Consider the following 16032-nt stretch of genomic DNA (forward strand, 5'->3'; position numbering starts at 1 on the left):
AATATTCTGGGTTTACTGCAGCCTTGCCTGCCTGCGGGAAGGCCATTCCAAGCTCACAGCCAGCCACAGGGGCACATCTGGTCCTGGGAGAAATCAGGATGAGTTGTCCCAATAGTTTGTGGGGCTCATTATTGTGATAGCAACTACAGGAGCCCATTGTGCTGGGCACCACACAGGCCCCTGTCGGGCCAGGGACTGCAAAGACATACAGTGAGAGGCAACCCCTGCCCTCAAGGGGAAACTGAGGCACCAAGAGGGGAATTAACTCTCCCAAGGTCCCAGTCTCCTCTTCCCTAAACCACAAATCTCCACTGCCCTCCCAGAGCTGGGACTAGAGCCCAGGAGTCCTGGCTCCCAGGCCAGATCTCTACTCACTGCACTGTGCTGCCTCTTAGCTTTAAGCTCAGAGCTATTGGTATGTTTTTGCTAAAGTTCCATGTTTGCACTGCAGTAAGTTGCTGTGTGTGTGTGTTTGTTTGGCTTCTATGCAATGTACTGTGTGCCCCCTGGTGCGTGCTCCCTGCTGCACCCAAGCTCTGAGTGCTGTCAGGACCTGTCGGATGGGGCAGCACCGCCTGGCCTGGCACCCTGCTTTGTCCAGGAAACAGAGAGCCGAGCTGTGGGAGAGGAGCCGGCAGATTGTGCTGCAGAAATGCACGTGCATCCAGCTAGCGCTGCACAGGACTGGGAGCTTGGGAGGGATGTGTGTGTGTGTGTGTGTATGTGTGTGTGTGGTCTGGATGTGTGCAGTGTATGTGTGCTCTGTGTCGGTCTGTGCTTAGTGTGTGTGCAGTGTGGGTATGTATGAATGTGTATGTGCTGTGGGTGGGTGTGCTTAGTGTGTGTGTGTAGCATGTACATGCACACGTGTCTGAGTGTGAGTGCATGTGTGCAGCATGAGTGTATTGTATGGTGTGTGTCAATACGTGTCTGTGGTGAGTGTGTGTCCTGTGTTTATGTGTGAGTCTGTGCTTAATGTGTGTGCAGTGTGTTCAGGTGGAGTGCATGTGTGTCTGTAGTGAGTGTGCACATGGGGTGTGTTTCTGTGCATGTGGGGGTGTCTCTGTGCACACTCATCTGTTTGGGGAGGTACCTCTGGTGCTGAGTGTGACAGGATCGTAGGCCCTCTCAGCCGTGCTTACAAAGGGGGTGAGTGTGGGGCCCTGCCCATCTCCAGGCAGAGGTCCCAGTGCGGCAGGATGGGCGCCATGCCCTCATTGCAGTGCTGAGTGACAGCCCTTCCCCTTGCATCTGTCCCCCACAGAGCTCTGCACCCCAGCCCATGTGCCTCTAGCAAGGGCTGGGAGCCAGGACTCCTGGGTTCTATTCCAGCTGTGGGAGAGGCATGGGGTCTAGTGTGTGTCCCATAGCCCCTCACACTCTCAGACAAGGAGAGCTCCCACATGACTTGCATCTCAAGAAGCCAGTGACCCCCTGAACCCTACTCCCCCTCCCGCCCCCTGCCCCCATGTCCTATCGATCATAGCCTGGCTATCGATCCTGCTGCCCCGAGGCTGGGAGCTCATGCTGGAGAAAAATAGTGACAATTAAAATCTCTAATCATAATGCAGAGCCAGCACCCCCTCCATTTATCCCCATACAGAGCCTTCATCTTCCTACAGGGAATTGACTGCAGGGGGCAGTCCTGCTCCCTGGGGGGGAATAGAATGTAGGAGCGACCCTGCCCTCCTCTGGGTTGTAGGGTGAGACCCTGCCCCCGGGGTGGGGGGAAATAGGCTGTAGGCCACCGTCTGGGGAATAGACTGCAATTCCACCCCAGTTAACAACACACAGAGTTTTTCGCCTGTAGGTCACCAGGTCAAATCCAACCCCAGCTGGCCCTTCCCTCTTTGCCTGAGATGAGTTTGCTGGCTCTCCGGTGGGCTCAGCCTAAGCAAGGGAGACCAAGATGCCCTCTCCCCCAGTGTGGGGGTACACTGGGGGAAGTGTGTGCTGGGGGAGGGGTCACTCCCTGCTGCTGTCTCTGCTCTGGGAACACTGGGACAATTCTGGCTGCCACTAATTAAGATCCACGCCCCATCCCAGTGCCTGTGATCTGGGTGAGATGGGTGGACGAGGAGAGATGGGGCTGGGCTGACTGGAGTGTGGGATCCTGGTGGGACAAGGTGCAGGGACAAGCTGGTGCTGGGGGAGGTGTGGAGGGGTTGTGACTGGGGGTTTTAACTGGGGCAGGCTGTCTGGGAGGTATGTGTGTGGCTGGGGCAGGCTGTTGGGGTGGTGAGGTGGCTAGGGCAGTCTGTCGGGGTGGGGGCAGTTGTGGCTGGGGCAGGGTCTCCGGGGTGGGGGGGTGGCTGGGGCAGGCTGTCGGGGGGGAGGGCAGTTGTGGCTGGGGGGTGGGGGAGGGGATTGTGTCTAGGGTGACCAGATGTCCCGATTTTATAGAGACAGTCCCAGTTTTGGGGTCTTTTTCTTATATTGGCTCCTATTACCCCCCACCCCCGTCTCGATTTTTCACATTTGCTGTCTGGTCACCCTAGTTGTGTCAGGGGCAGGCTGTCGGGGGGGGGGGGGGGGAGGAGAGGGGAGTTGTGGCCAGGGCTGCTGGGAATGGGCTGAGTGCAGGATGCTAACATGATCATGTGACTTGCTTGTGGCTCTGGATGGAGGGAGCTGTGCCAGGCCAGACCAAAAGGATGGGGATGGGGAACTCAGCACAGGGGGGCTGGGGCTCTCATAGCTCAGCCCCCCCCCTTCCACCTCCCAAGTGCTTTTGCCACGTCATCGTCCAGTTGGGAAGTGGAGGCCGCAGACTCTCCCGCCCGTGGGGTGTTAGAATATAGGATGCAATGGGGGGGGGGGAGGGGAGAGAGCACAGAGGTTGGGGGCTGAGCACAGGCAGGACAGCATCTCGCCACCTTCAGGCCCTAGTGGGAATCACTCTGGCTGCCTGGCTTGCCAGGTGGGTTTAAACTTTATGGGAAAGGAGTGATCAGACAGATAATCGGGGCTGGAGGCAGAGCAGGGAGTTATGGGAAAGGCTAAAGCTGTGGGGGTCACTGAGCCAGGGGAAACACCGTGTGGGATAAAACCTAATAATCCCTCTCGATACACTCCTGTCTGCCCTGCTCTGCCTCTCCCCCATACACACCCCCATCTAGCTGTTTGAATGGGGAAACTGAGGCACGGAGCGGGGTAAGTGACTTCTTCAAGATCACATAGTGAGTGAATGGCCAACCTGGGGATAGAACCCAGGAGTCTTGACTCCCAGCTCCCCTGCTCTAACCCACTAGACCCCACTCTTAACTTGATTCTTAGCAGAGGAGTGATTGTTTCAGACGTTGTATCAGCCTATTAGCTCAGAGTCTCTGCACATGCGGGCAGGTGTTACTGTGTCCCTTGCACTTGGGCGGCTCTCCCTTCTTGCAGCAATTGGCTTAGGCTCTCTGCACACTCAGGCAGGTGTTACTGCATTGGTCAGTTACTCTTGTTTCTGTGGTTATTGCAATGACCACAAAGACTAGAAACATTCTGTTAACGCAGGTTCTGGCTCTGGGGCAGTGGATCTGGGGTGGTGGGGCTCTGGGGAGTGGTTCTGGGGTCGTGTAACTGGCAGGACAGGGGGGAGGGAGTGGCAGTGCTGAAAGAGGTGGGCATGGGGGATGTTCTTAGCTTTGGCTGACTTCTTTGGAAAGCAGCCTTGCCAGCACACTTCAGCTCAGAGCAGGGCATGGCGCTGGGCAGAGACCATGACCTCCAAGGTTCTTAATGCCAGTGGGTGGGTGCTGTGCTAATGGGGACGGGGTATGGTGGGGATTGGCAGGCTCTGATGGCTGTTGTCAAATGCAGGCTCCCTTGACTGGTTGGGGGATGCTCCAGCAGGAGGTGCTGTGCTGCCTGGGCTAACAGGGACTCTAGTCTCAGTGTAAGTTCCCTGCTGAGGTTCCCCTGACGCATCCCCGCACAGTGTGTGTGAGCCTGCATGGCCGCCTGCTGCGGGGGGAGGCAGGAGCATGTGAGCACTCAAGCCCTTGCTCTGTGCTGGGGGCCGCCTTGGCCTGCTCCCTGCCCCCACCCTGCCCCTCGCGTCTCCAGAGGGCCCCTTCTGCAGCTTGGGAGACAAACCCCTTTTGGCCTGCAGCCCAGCTCAGCACAGGGACCCACCATGTACAATGCAGTGCGATGGCTGCTGTCTGACAGGCCTCTGCCCGACCCCCTCCCTTCCCCCCTATTCCCTCCTGCGGCCACAGCCAGAACCTCCTCCCCTCCCCCAATGCCCCCCTAGTGGCCCCAGACAGAATCCCCTTCCCTCCCCCATATCCCGCCCTGTGGCCCCAGCCAGAACCTCCTCCCCTCTCCCCATGCCCCGCATGGCCTGACCAGAACCATCTCCTCTCCCCTCCCCCACCATACCCGGGGCCCTGTGGCTGCAGCCAGAACCCTCTCCCATATCCCCCTGCAGCCGCAGCCAGAACCCTGTCCCCTCCCCCATGCCATCCTAGTGGCCCCAGCCATACCCCCTCCTCTCCACATCCCTCCCCCCCACATCCCTGCAGCCAGTGCCCTCCCCCATACATGCCTCTATCTCTGAATGCATGCCTCCACTCTCCTGTACACATTTATCTATTCATCCATCCCTTCAAGTCTTGTCTCTTTCTTTCCCTTCCTGTTTCATTCCCCCTTTTCCCCCATTCCATGCTGTCCCTTGGGGTCACCCTTTCTAAGCTCTTCTCTCCCAATCACTCCTCTCCCTCGCACTCCAGGTCTGGCTCGGAGCCCCCCATGCTCCATATGGGGTGCGAGCAGATGGGACTAAGAGGGATGGATCCAGTCCAAGGTCATGGAGCTTCACCAGAGAAAAGTGCTTACGGAGGGGCCGAGAGGCGGGCAGGGGGATTGGGTGGGAGCCAGGCAGTGTGCCCCTGGGGTTAGCAAGGAATTAATTGCTCCCCCAGCTTGGCCCTGCTGAGGTGATTTATATCCTGCCAACACAGAGCCCTGAAGAAGCAATTTAGGAGCCTGGCTGCTGTGAGGGAGGTCAAGGGGTCGAGTTGATTGGCTACTTAGCACTCCCTGTGCGGTGTGGGAGCAGGCTGGGACAGCCATGCCCCTCAGAGGGCGCTGTGCTGCAGGGAGCAGGCAGGAGCCCAGTAGGGGGCGCTCTCCCCTCTCAGGCCATGCAGACCCCAGTGCCCCAGCATGATGCTAGGGGCGCTGTGCTGCGGTAAGCTCTGGTTTTCCAGTGCGACATAGAGCCAATGTGAACCCTTGTGTTCATTAAATCCTCAGGCATTGAACCTGGTGTCTTGGCAAAATCCCAGATGGGTGAGTCCATTCTGTCTTGCCGCAAAAACTGTTGTTTGAATTTGATACGGGATTTTCCTTCACTATGTGTCCACAGAAGTCAGGCTGTGTTGCTGTGTGGGAGTTAAACAATGCAGCATCCCACCCCAGAAGTGGCTGCATCTCAGTGCCAGGCGAGAGATCCCTGTGTGAACAGCCCCCACTTCCCATCCAAAAATGTCTCCATCCCAACCTTACTGCTCTTCTGAATACACATCTCTCAAAGTCACCCTCCTCAGCTGTCAGATGGGCACATGAAGGTCTAACCCTAGTTCCTGTGGACATTGGTACCAGGAGCCTGCTGGCAGGCTGAGGTGGATCTGTGGCTGGTTTTTAACCCCTTCTTGGAGTGAAAGAATAATTTGTTTCATTTAGATTTTATAACCTTTGCCATAAAGAGAGGGAGAAAACGGAAAAGCCAGGCCGACAGTGCAGAGTCCAGGTGCTGTTAGGAACAGAGTTATAGAGGTGCTGTGTGTGACACAGGTCTAGTGGGTCAGGGGAGTGTGTGTGCTTGGGGGACATGCTGTGGTGGTGTTAGACTGATCTGAGATGCACCTTCTTCTGGGGTGATGCGGTTGCAAGCAGAGGGAGAGTTTGCTTTGGGCCTAGGGCTGTGTCTGAAGTGCAGAGGAGAGGGGTAGGGAGGCCGTGTGGCCTAATGGGCACTGGTCTGGGACTCCACTGACCTGGGTTCCATTCCTAGTGCAGCCACTGGCTGCTGGATGACCTTGGGCAGATCACGTCTCTGCTCTGTGCCTCAGTTTACCCCTCTGTAAAGTGGGGTTAATGATGCTGACCTGCTCTGTAAAGTACTTTGAAATCTACTGACGAAAATCCCTAGATCAGAGCTACGTATTATTATTGTTTTACACTGAGTTAGGTATGTGATGTAAAATCCTAGGGGAGACAAGGCACTGGAGTTTTCATTATCAGGGTCAATCCTGGTGTGCTGCAGTGTGTGGAGTGTGGGGACACTCTCCCCTGGCAGTCAGTGCTGACCCCAGTGCGGCACCAGGGGACGTTGTGTTGCAGTCTGTGGAGTGGGAGGCTCACTGGGGGGTGCTGTCCCCAGGTCGACCAGTGACACTGATGTAAAAATGCCCCGCGGTTTTGCCCAAGACTCTCTAAGTGGAGTCGCTCCTAAGTGCGACGTTACTCCTGGCGAGCCAGGTGTTGGTGCTTGGGCTGAGCTGCCTGTCTGTGGGCTGATTTCATGGCGCAAAAAGACGGCTCTTCAGGAAATTGTGTTTTCCCGAGCGGGGGATTGTTAGGGAACCAGCCCCCCTGGTCTCCCCCAGTCCCGGTGTCCTGACGGGCTCTGATCGCTGCCACGAACGGCTGGCGCTGACACTAACACGATGATTGCGGGGGCCGGGCACAGGCGAGACAGGCAAATTTGTTTCCTCAGCATCACCAGATGGCAAGTTAATTGTCAGGTGCCAGCAGCGGAGAGGCACTCCCCTCACCAGCGGCGCTGAGCCGGAGGGTGGGGGTGTCCCTGCTGCCAGGGCGATAGCTGCTTGGGGAATGGGAGATGGGGAGTGAGAGCACACTCAGACAGACAGACAGACACATGCACATGTACAGTGACACCACTGCTTGAATTACAGACTCTAGGCCCCCTTACTACCTTTAGGGGCTACCTCGCTTCTACCTGAGGGTCCCTGTACCTGTTTAAATTCAAGCAGGCCCCTTGACAGGCAGGGCCCCCCTCTTTTCTTCCCCATACTTTGAGCACTGAGAGAGACGTGCACAGACACACACAAAATGCTTTAGTGTAGAGCAGCCTAGGGGCTAGCAAGGGGGCCAGGCCTCCTGGGTTCTGTACCAGGCTCTGGGATGGGAGTGGGGTCTAGCACAGGGGGGACTGAGAGCCAGGACTCTTGGGTTCCATCCTTAGCTCTGGCAGGGGAGTTAGGGCTGCTGGATTACAGCAGGGGCAGGCTGGGAGTCTATTTTCAGCTATGCCACTGACTTGAGTGAGTCACTTTTCTTCCCTCATTGCCTCAGTTTCCCCACCCACCCTTTGTCTATTTAGACTGTGAGCTCTTTGTGATATGGATTGTCTCTCTCTGTAGGTCTGTGCAGTGCTCAGCAAAAAGGGGCCCCCAATTTCGGTTGGGGGATCTGTGCGGCACCTGGCACGATGGGGCCCCGATTACAGTTGAGTCCTCTGGGCTCTTCAAATGAATAATAACGTAGACACAAAATGATGATGATATTTACACACCCCTCGTGCACATGCCCCCTTCTTGCATGCTCTCATCCTGCCTCGTGCACACAGACTCCTCGTGCATCTGCCCCCTTCTCGCACTCTCTGATCCCGCCCTGTGCACACACACTCTGTGTGCTCCTGCCCCCTTTTTACATGTTCTCTAAACCTTGAGTGCACACACCCTCTGTGCACCTGCCCTTCACTCTGTGCCACTTTGTCTCTGTGCAGGGAAGGAGGAATACGTGGCGACCTTCAAGGGCAACGAGTTCTTCTGCTACGACCTGTCCCACAACCCGATCCAGAGCAGCACTGATGAGATCACACTGTCCTTCCGCACCCTGCAGCGCAATGGCCTCATGCTGCACACGGGGAAGTCGGCCGACTACGTCAACCTGTCGCTTAAGAGCGGGGCCGTGTGGCTAGTCATCAACCTGGGGTCGGGTGCCTTCGAGGCGCTGGTGGAGCCCGTCAATGGCAAGTTCAATGACAACAACTGGCATGACATCCGGGTGACCCGGAACCTGCGCCAGGTATGCACCAGCGCCAGCTGGGACCCGCGTGGCTGGTTGGGACAGGGGGGGCTTGCACTAGTGATCCTCCCTGGGCAGCGTTGTCTATGGTGTGCCCCCGCTGGCATTGCTGGTGGGCAGGGCCGTAGCAACAAAGAACGTGGCCCCCTCCGAACGGTGGCCCCCTCCGAACATATGTCCGGGCGGGGCCCCTTACAATGCAGAAACTGGAATGCGGTATTTATTTTGCCACTTTTAGGGGCCCCCTTCCTTGCGGGGCCCCCTCCGGTCGGAGGGTACGGAGGGCGCTCGCTACGCCTCTGCTGGTGGGATGTGCCCCAGTGATGTTCCCACCAGGGCACCATTGTCTGTGGTGCGCCTCCACCCCATGGCATTGCTGGGGGGACGTGCCCCCAGTGATGCCCCCCCCAGGGCAGCATTGTCTGTGGTGTCCCCCTGCCCCATGGCATTGCTGGAGGGACATGCCCCAGTGATGTCCCGTCCCCACCAGGGCACCATTGTCTGTGGTGCGCCTCCACCCCATGGCATTGCTGGGGGGACGTGCCCCCAGTGATGCCCCCCCCAGGGCAGCATTGTCTGTGGTGCCCCCCTGCCCCATGGCATTGCTGGGGGGACATGCCCCAGTGATGTCCCCCCCCAGAGCAGCATTGTCTGTGGTGCGCCCCCACCCCATGGCATTGCTGGGGGGACATGCCCCAATGATGCCCTCTCTGGACAGCATTGCTGGGATGGGAATTGCCAGCCAGCCAGAACGCCCTCCCCCAAATATTTCATGGTGCCAAGGGTGGGTGCGGGTGCATGGGCCATGGTGCCAGTGGGCAGGGGGTAAATGGGCTGGGAGCTGGGCTTGGTTCTTGTTTACTTCTTTGGTCTCCGGCAGTCCAGATGCCAGCAAGAGGATGTGTCGAAACAAATTCACCTAGGGTCCCCTCAGCCCGCTAAATTTCTCCCCATCCCTTCTCCAAAAGAGGAGCATTGCCTCCTAAAGTATACCCCCCACCCAGAGACGAGCTAGCGTGGAGAGCCCCACAATGAGCTAGTGACACATCCACAAGGTGCCTTAAATTCCATGCACTCAGCTCAGGGCACTGCCCCATTGCCCCCTGGGGGTCCTGAGCCTCCCCCAATGAAGACAAGGGACTGGGTGTTGCAGTTAGCCACCACAGCTAACAGAAGACTGTTCTGTGGCTGATTTGGGGAATGGGACATGGGGTCTTTCCCCTCTAGGCGGTTTTGGCTCCGATCCAGCCCCAGGGAGGAAGGACTGGCTGGCTTGGGAGGGAGGGCTGGGAATGGTATATGGACCTCCCCCAGAGCTGGGGAAAGAATCCAGGAGTCCTGATTCCTAGTTACCCTGCTCTAATCCAGTAGACATCACTCCCCTCCAGGAGCCAGGCAGAGAGCCCAGGAGTCCTGACTCCCAGCCCAGGCAGAGACAGATATGGGCTGCGCTCTACTGATGGATCCCTCTATGCCGGGCTGGCCAGGTGTGTCCTGGGTGTGGGTACTGTTCCCCCCCACCCGTGGGTCAGATCTCCCCTTTGTGGCTGGTGCGGGTGAGAGGAATTGTTGCCTGTGGGCACTGTGGCCCATGCGCTCTGCATAAATCTACCTGTTGCACTGATCAGAGCTGGCAGCTCCCAGTGTCTTTGGATATCTGGACCTGCATGATGCTGCAGCGCAGGAGCCATGGTAAAATGGATGGGCGCCCTCCAGCCCCCTGCCTCTCAGGGCTCGGCATGCCCCCCGCCCCAGCCACTCATCCCACTGCTAAACACCCACTAATCTCCCAGCAGTCTCCTGGAAGGGACTCCTGGGTTCCATCCCAGCTCTGGGAGGGGGCTGGGGTCTAGTGGTTAGAATGGAGGGGGACAGGGACAGGGGCTGGGAGCCAGGACCCTGGGGGATTTGGGGAATGGACAGAGCATTGCGTTGCGTTGGGTGGTTATGCACCACGATATCCCCTGGCTTAGATGCACCCCACTCCTCTCCATGGTGTCTGGACTGCAGGACCCCTTCCACCCCACGGGACAGAGACCACTGGGTCTGACCGACCAACTGGCTAGGCTGTTCTTATTACTTTGTGACTGTTTGGGGGGAGCCTCATTCTTAGGCACTGTCTGGTGACTCATAGGGAGTTCCGGGGGCAGGGACAGGCTGCATTGAGGCCTGGGGGATTGGGGGTGAGGATGAAGTGGAGGAGGTTGGGGGGTGGAGGGAGTTGCAGGAGGAATTGGGTAGGCAAAGAGGGAGGGCTTTGGGCAGTGGGAGGAGGAGCTGGGGTGGAGTGGAAGCTCAGGGAGGTAGAGGAGTTGAGGTGTGGGTTGTAGGTGTGTATTGGGCAGGTAGGGAGAGTTGGTGTGAGGGGAGGTGTGGGGGGTTGGTGTGTACTGGGGGGAGGTGGGGGAGGTAGAGGAGGTTGGGTGGGGGTGAGGGGGAGGCGGGTGGGGTTGGTGTGTACTGGGGGAGGTAGGGGAGGTTGGATGGGGTGAGGGGGAGGTTGGGTGGGGGGGAGGGGAGTGTGGGGAAGGTAGAGGAGGTTGGGTGGGGGTGAGGGGGAGGCGGGTGGGGTTGGTGTGTACTGAGGGAGGTAGGGGAGGTTGGGTGGGGGGGAGGGGAGTGTGGGGAAGGTAGAGGAGGTTGGGTGCGGGTGAGAGGGAGGTGTGGGGCTGCTGTGTATGGAGGGAGGTTGGGGAGGTAGAGGAGGTTGGGTTCAGGTGAGTGGGTGTGTGTGGGGCCGGTATGTACTGGGGGGAGGTGGGGGAGGTTGGATGGGGGTGAGCAGGAGGTGTGGGGCCGGTGTGTACTGGGGGGAGGTGGGGGAGGTTGGATGGGGGCGAGGGGGAGGTGTGGGGCTGGTGTGTACTCGGGGGAGGTGGGGGAGGTTGGGTGGGGGCGTGGGGGAGGTGTGTGGGGTTTGTGTATACTGAGGTGGTGGAGGAAGTAGAGGAGGTTGGATGCGGGTGAGGGGGAGGTGGGTGTGGCTGGTATGTACTGAGGGGAGGTGGGGGAGGTTGGATGGGGGTGAGGGGGAGGTGTGGGGCCAGTGTGTACTGGGGGGAGGTAGGGGAGGTTGGGTGGGGGCGTGGGGGAGGTGTGTGGGGTTTGTGTATACTGAGGAGGTGGAGGAAGTAGAGGAGGTTGGATGCGGGTGAGGGGGAGGTGGGTGTGGCTGGTATGTACTGGGGGAGGTGGGGGAGGTATAAGAGGTTGGGTGGGGGTGTAGCAGACATGGGGAAGATGGTGGGGGTGTAGAAGAGGTTGGGTGGGAGTCCAGGGAGTGGGTGCATGGGGTGCATCTGACTCACCCCTCCCCCTCCCTGCCTGCAGACTGAGGCTCCCCCTCCATACTGGCTTCTCCTTCTAACCTGGTTTCTGATTCTTTCCCTTTTTTGGACTAAAGTTAATTAAGAAAAATAATTAACAAAAAGCAGGACAAATTTTTAACAGTCTCAGGAACTGGAGTGGGGGAGTTGGTTCCTCTCCCCCCCCAACTTGCCCCCAGCACTCCCCCAATAATACACTCCTCCCCACACAACATACAAGATAAAATCTGGACTCCCCTGGCTGGGGATACAGCCCACTCCCCCACTCTCTGCTGACCCCAGAGCCAGCCACTTAGGATCTACTAATCCTGCTAACACAGGCCTTGCTTTTCCTCCTTCCCCCTCCCCACCCTTCACCCCCCAAACCCACCACCTCGTTAGAAATTACGTTGACAACTTTTTTGTGTGTGTGTTACTAACACGCTTCTTGAAAGACTCCAGCTCTCAACCAGAGACGCCAGAACTAACCCTCCTTGTCTCATCCAATGGAATGTCGGTCATTTCTTTTCAAGTCTTTAATTTAAATAGTCTCTTTTCCTTTCTTTTATTCTTACTAACCAAGATCTCTCTCTCTATAATATTTTATGGTTGGGAGGGGGAGGAGTTTGGTCGGGGGGGTGGGGGAGAGCGGGAGGTGCAAGGGGAAGGTGGGTGGAGTCTTTTTAAAAAAAAAAAAAACAAACCTGATCGCCCTTCTTGCGATGGGAAAATTGATTTTTTCCCTCTTTTATCTCCCTTGATTTTCATGGTTGGTCATTTTTTTCCTTTTCTTTTCTGTTTTTTTTATTATTCCCCCTTTCCCTCATTTATTTTATTTTTTTAATACATATAGCACGCAGGAATTGGACACGCTATGGTAAACAAACTGCATTACCTGGTAGATATCACTCTAATTGTCTAATCGTTTGGTTTGCCGTGGGTTTTATCTTTTCCCTTCCCTCCTTTTGGTTTTTACTTAATTAATTGGGCTTTTAATTATCATTATTTTAATTTCTTAATTTTTTCTTTAAGTACTACACAAGAAAGTGAAATATAATTTTCAGAACGTAAAGGTTGAAAGAAACTACCCAAACACACACAAAATTAACAACTAAATAATCAAACTGTGATAAGTCTAAAATCAAGAACTGGAAACAAACTGGTCAGCCACTCTGGAGTCAGTGCAGAATCAACCCTGCTGCCAGAGCAGAGCTGGCATAAAATGAAAAGAATCAAATACTCACCGTACAATCAAACTTAGGTGGGTGTAGATTGAAAACCAACCAATCGACCAAGCCAAGGTTGGTATAAAGTTGACATGAACCACAAATCAATGTCAGTATAAAATTGACGATATCCAATACCCCGGGTTGGTATAAGGTTAAAACCAACCTACCAAATGTGGTATTAAAAAAAATCCATTGTTTTTGAACTGCTCAAGCTTGTAATTAAAAATTTTTGTAACCAAAAACATTTTTTAAAAGTCTTTTTCTTTCTTTTCCAAAAGCAACATTTTTTAATTTGTTTATATTTTTATTTATTTTGGGGGGGAATTTTTTTTTTCTTTTCTAAAAGCAAAATTTTTTTAACTTTATTGGATTTTTTTTCCCCAAAAATAAATGAAAAAAAAATTAAAAATATATTATTTCTTTATTTTTACTCTTGGTTTTACATTTTTTATTCCTTTTACCTCCCCCTCCCCCTCAAAAACAACAACAACAACAAAAAATCCATGGAAAACACCATCCCATGAAGCAACTTCTGTGCGCGTCACATCTGCTCCATGGCGGCGAACCCGCCAGGGATTGTGGGAAATGGGCTAATGGCAGCCAGTGGGGTCAGGACCAGAGGTTGATTGGGGGGTGGGAGCAAGGGGGCAATGAAAGATGCACCATTCATTTGGATCTTTTGGGGGTGCAAGCCACATTTCCCCCTGACCTTGCCCCTCTGCACTATGCATCTGGGGTAGTTCCATGGGGTTATCCGCTCACACCTTCTCCAAAGCTGAGTCTCTCCATCACTCTCAGTGGGCTTTGGACCAGGCCTATAAGGGATGTCCCCCCAGCCCCATTGGGAATCCCACCCCAAGGGTGTGGCTGGCTGCAGGCTGGCCTGTTAACCCCACTGGATGTCCTGGCTGTCATCCCCACTCCCGCCACGGGTGGCGCCACTGGCCCTCCATATCGCATGGCATGCTGGGACTGACTGGGGCATGCTGCTCTTGTGTCCGGTTTTTATTTTGAGAGCGACTCTCTGGGGCTGAACTAACACTGTGTCTGACACCATCCTTCCCACCCTCCTCCCTTCCCCTTCCCTGCTGTCCCCCACCCCACTCCTCCCACAGCTCTGACTGACTGCCAGGGCCTTTCTAACAGGAGCACCGTAGTCTGGGCCAGTTCAGGAAGGATGTGGGGCCAGGGGGTAGGGACCATAGCTCCAGCCTGTGTGTGATTAGGGAGTGTGCGGGGGGGTGGGGGGAGTGAGCACATGGGGCATGTGCATTGGGGGTGCTGTGGAGTGTGTAGGGCATGTGCACTGGAGGGCTGTGAGCCTGTAGAATATGTACACTGGGGCAGGGGACAGTAAGCCACTGAATAAAACAGTAACGCGTGTACGATGGAAGCCAGGCATTCAGCTGCCAAACGAGGAGGCACTGCTGCATCCCCAGCACCCCTTGTTCCAGTGCCCTGCCCAGGGGGAGAGGGGTGCATTGGCAGGGTGAGCTTGTAGGGAATGTGGAAGGAGGCATATGAGTGTGAAGGGTGTGTGCATGGGGGTGCAAGTGTGCAATGATGTGAGCCGGGGTGAAGGAGTGTAGGGCATGTGCATGGAGGCATATGAGTGTGTAGGGTGAGTGCATGGAGGGGTATGTGTGTGAGGGTTTGTAGGAAACATGAAGTGAGGGTATGAGTATGTGAATGTATAGATCTGTGCAGCTCTGCCATGCTCTGCCCCAGAGGTGGCTGCATGCAGTATCTCTGGGTTCTCAGTGTTAAGGTCCCAGGCGATGCCATGGAGTGTGTGTGCGGGCATGTGGGGAGGTTCACAATTGACACTGGTCTGTGAGTATTACACATCCCTCCCCACTGGTCTGGGGGGCTGAGACAGCTACCATGGTGCATGATTCCCTGGGATGGTGCCAGCTATCTATAACCAGCCCATTCCCCTCCATCAGTGCAAGGGTAGCTCTCCCTTCTGATCTCACCAGCCAGGAGAGTTTCCTAGGACTCCGTGTGTGAGCAGCAGCCTGCAACAGTCCTTGCGATATGAGTATCTCGGGGTGGGGAGGGGGCCTGCGAGTTGGGAGACACAACCCCTCCCCATGCATAAGTGGGTGAGGGATGATGGTGATCCACTAGTGTGATGTGTGTGAATGAAACACATCACATTGCTGTCAGTGCACAGTGTTGAGTGTGATTGTTCAGCGGACTTGTGGCCTCTTGTGCTTGTGCACACACAGGGGGACAGTTTCACATGGGTCCTCTGGGGGTGGGTGATGGTGCAATGGATGTGTTGCCCCTGCTTGGGCATGTGTGTGCAAGCTGATTGTGGACTGAGGCATGATCGTGTACTGACATTGCCCCTGAGCGTGCAACACTGATTGTGGAATATAACACACAGTTCCTTTAGTATGTATACATGTGTGTGCAACCAACACTCTTCCACTCTGTGTGTTTGTGCAACTCACACATTGCTGCTGAGTGTGTGTGTTTCTGTGCATAGGTGTGCAATTGCACAATGAAAACCTTGCTCCTTTCCGCTTTTTTGTGATTGTGCAACATACACACTCCCCCTGGGTGTGCAGGTGTGCAGCAGCGACATCCGACTCCCTTGAGTAGGCATTTTGCCCATTACTGAAAAGCCAGCACCCAAAATCTATGCCCAGAGTTTTAGGATTCAGATAGGCAATGTGATGGGAGGAAGGGGGAAAGCGCACTGGTGTGTATGGTGGGGGGGTAATAGCTTTGGGGTGTGTGTGTAGGTGGAATAGCTCTGGTGCGTGTATGCAGGTGTGGGGTAATAGCTCTGGTGCCTCTGTGTGTGTGTGTGTGTGTGCACGTGCATGCACAGGTGGAATAGCTTGGGTGTGTGTATGCAGGTGTGTGCGGTAATAGCTCTGGTGCCTGTGTGTGTTTGTGCAGGTGGAATAGCTTTGGTGCATGTGTGTGTGGAGGGGGAGCATGCTGGTGTGGGGGGGAATACTATGGGGTGTATGGGTGTATGTGTGGAGTAGATCTGGTGTGTGTGTGGGACAATAGCTCTAGACATGTACACGTGGGTGGGGGGCTATAACTCTCGGGGCAATAGCTCAGGTGTGTGTGTTGGGCAATAGCTGTGGTGCGTGTATGTGGGGGTGAATAGCTCTGATGCATGGGGGGGGGCTGGGAATAGCTCTGATATGTATGTGGAGAGGGCAATCACTCTGGTGTGGGTGGGGGGTGGGAATAGCTCTGTGTCAGGGACTGGGAGTCAGAGCCAGAGTCAGGATCAGGGCTGGAGCAGACTGGAGCTGGACAGGAACTAGGCAGGAGTAGGTCTGGAGCAAGGGTGGAATGAGGTCGGAGCATGGCTGGAGTAAAGCTGGGAACAATTCATGCACCTGCTGCTGCTGAGATTAAATGAAGACCTCTTGGCTCTTTTCCAGCCAATCAGGTGGGCCGGCCAGTCAGGCCCAGCT

General features: G+C 55.6%; 1 protein-coding gene across 1 annotated transcript in view; it reads left to right on the plus strand.

Moving 5' to 3' along the window:
* Positions 1-16032, plus strand: part of NRXN2 (neurexin 2) — a 293562-nt gene that overhangs the window by 86050 nt on the left and 191480 nt on the right. The window contains exons 5-6 of the mRNA XM_065408659.1: positions 7748-8049; positions 12208-12231. Of these exons, the coding sequence (XP_065264731.1) occupies positions 7748-8049; positions 12208-12231 (326 nt within the window). The remainder of the gene's footprint in view (positions 1-7747; positions 8050-12207; positions 12232-16032) is intronic.

This window comes from Emys orbicularis, chromosome 7 (assembly GCF_028017835.1).
Source record: "Emys orbicularis isolate rEmyOrb1 chromosome 7, rEmyOrb1.hap1, whole genome shotgun sequence".
Taxonomy (NCBI): domain Eukaryota; kingdom Metazoa; phylum Chordata; order Testudines; family Emydidae; genus Emys; species Emys orbicularis.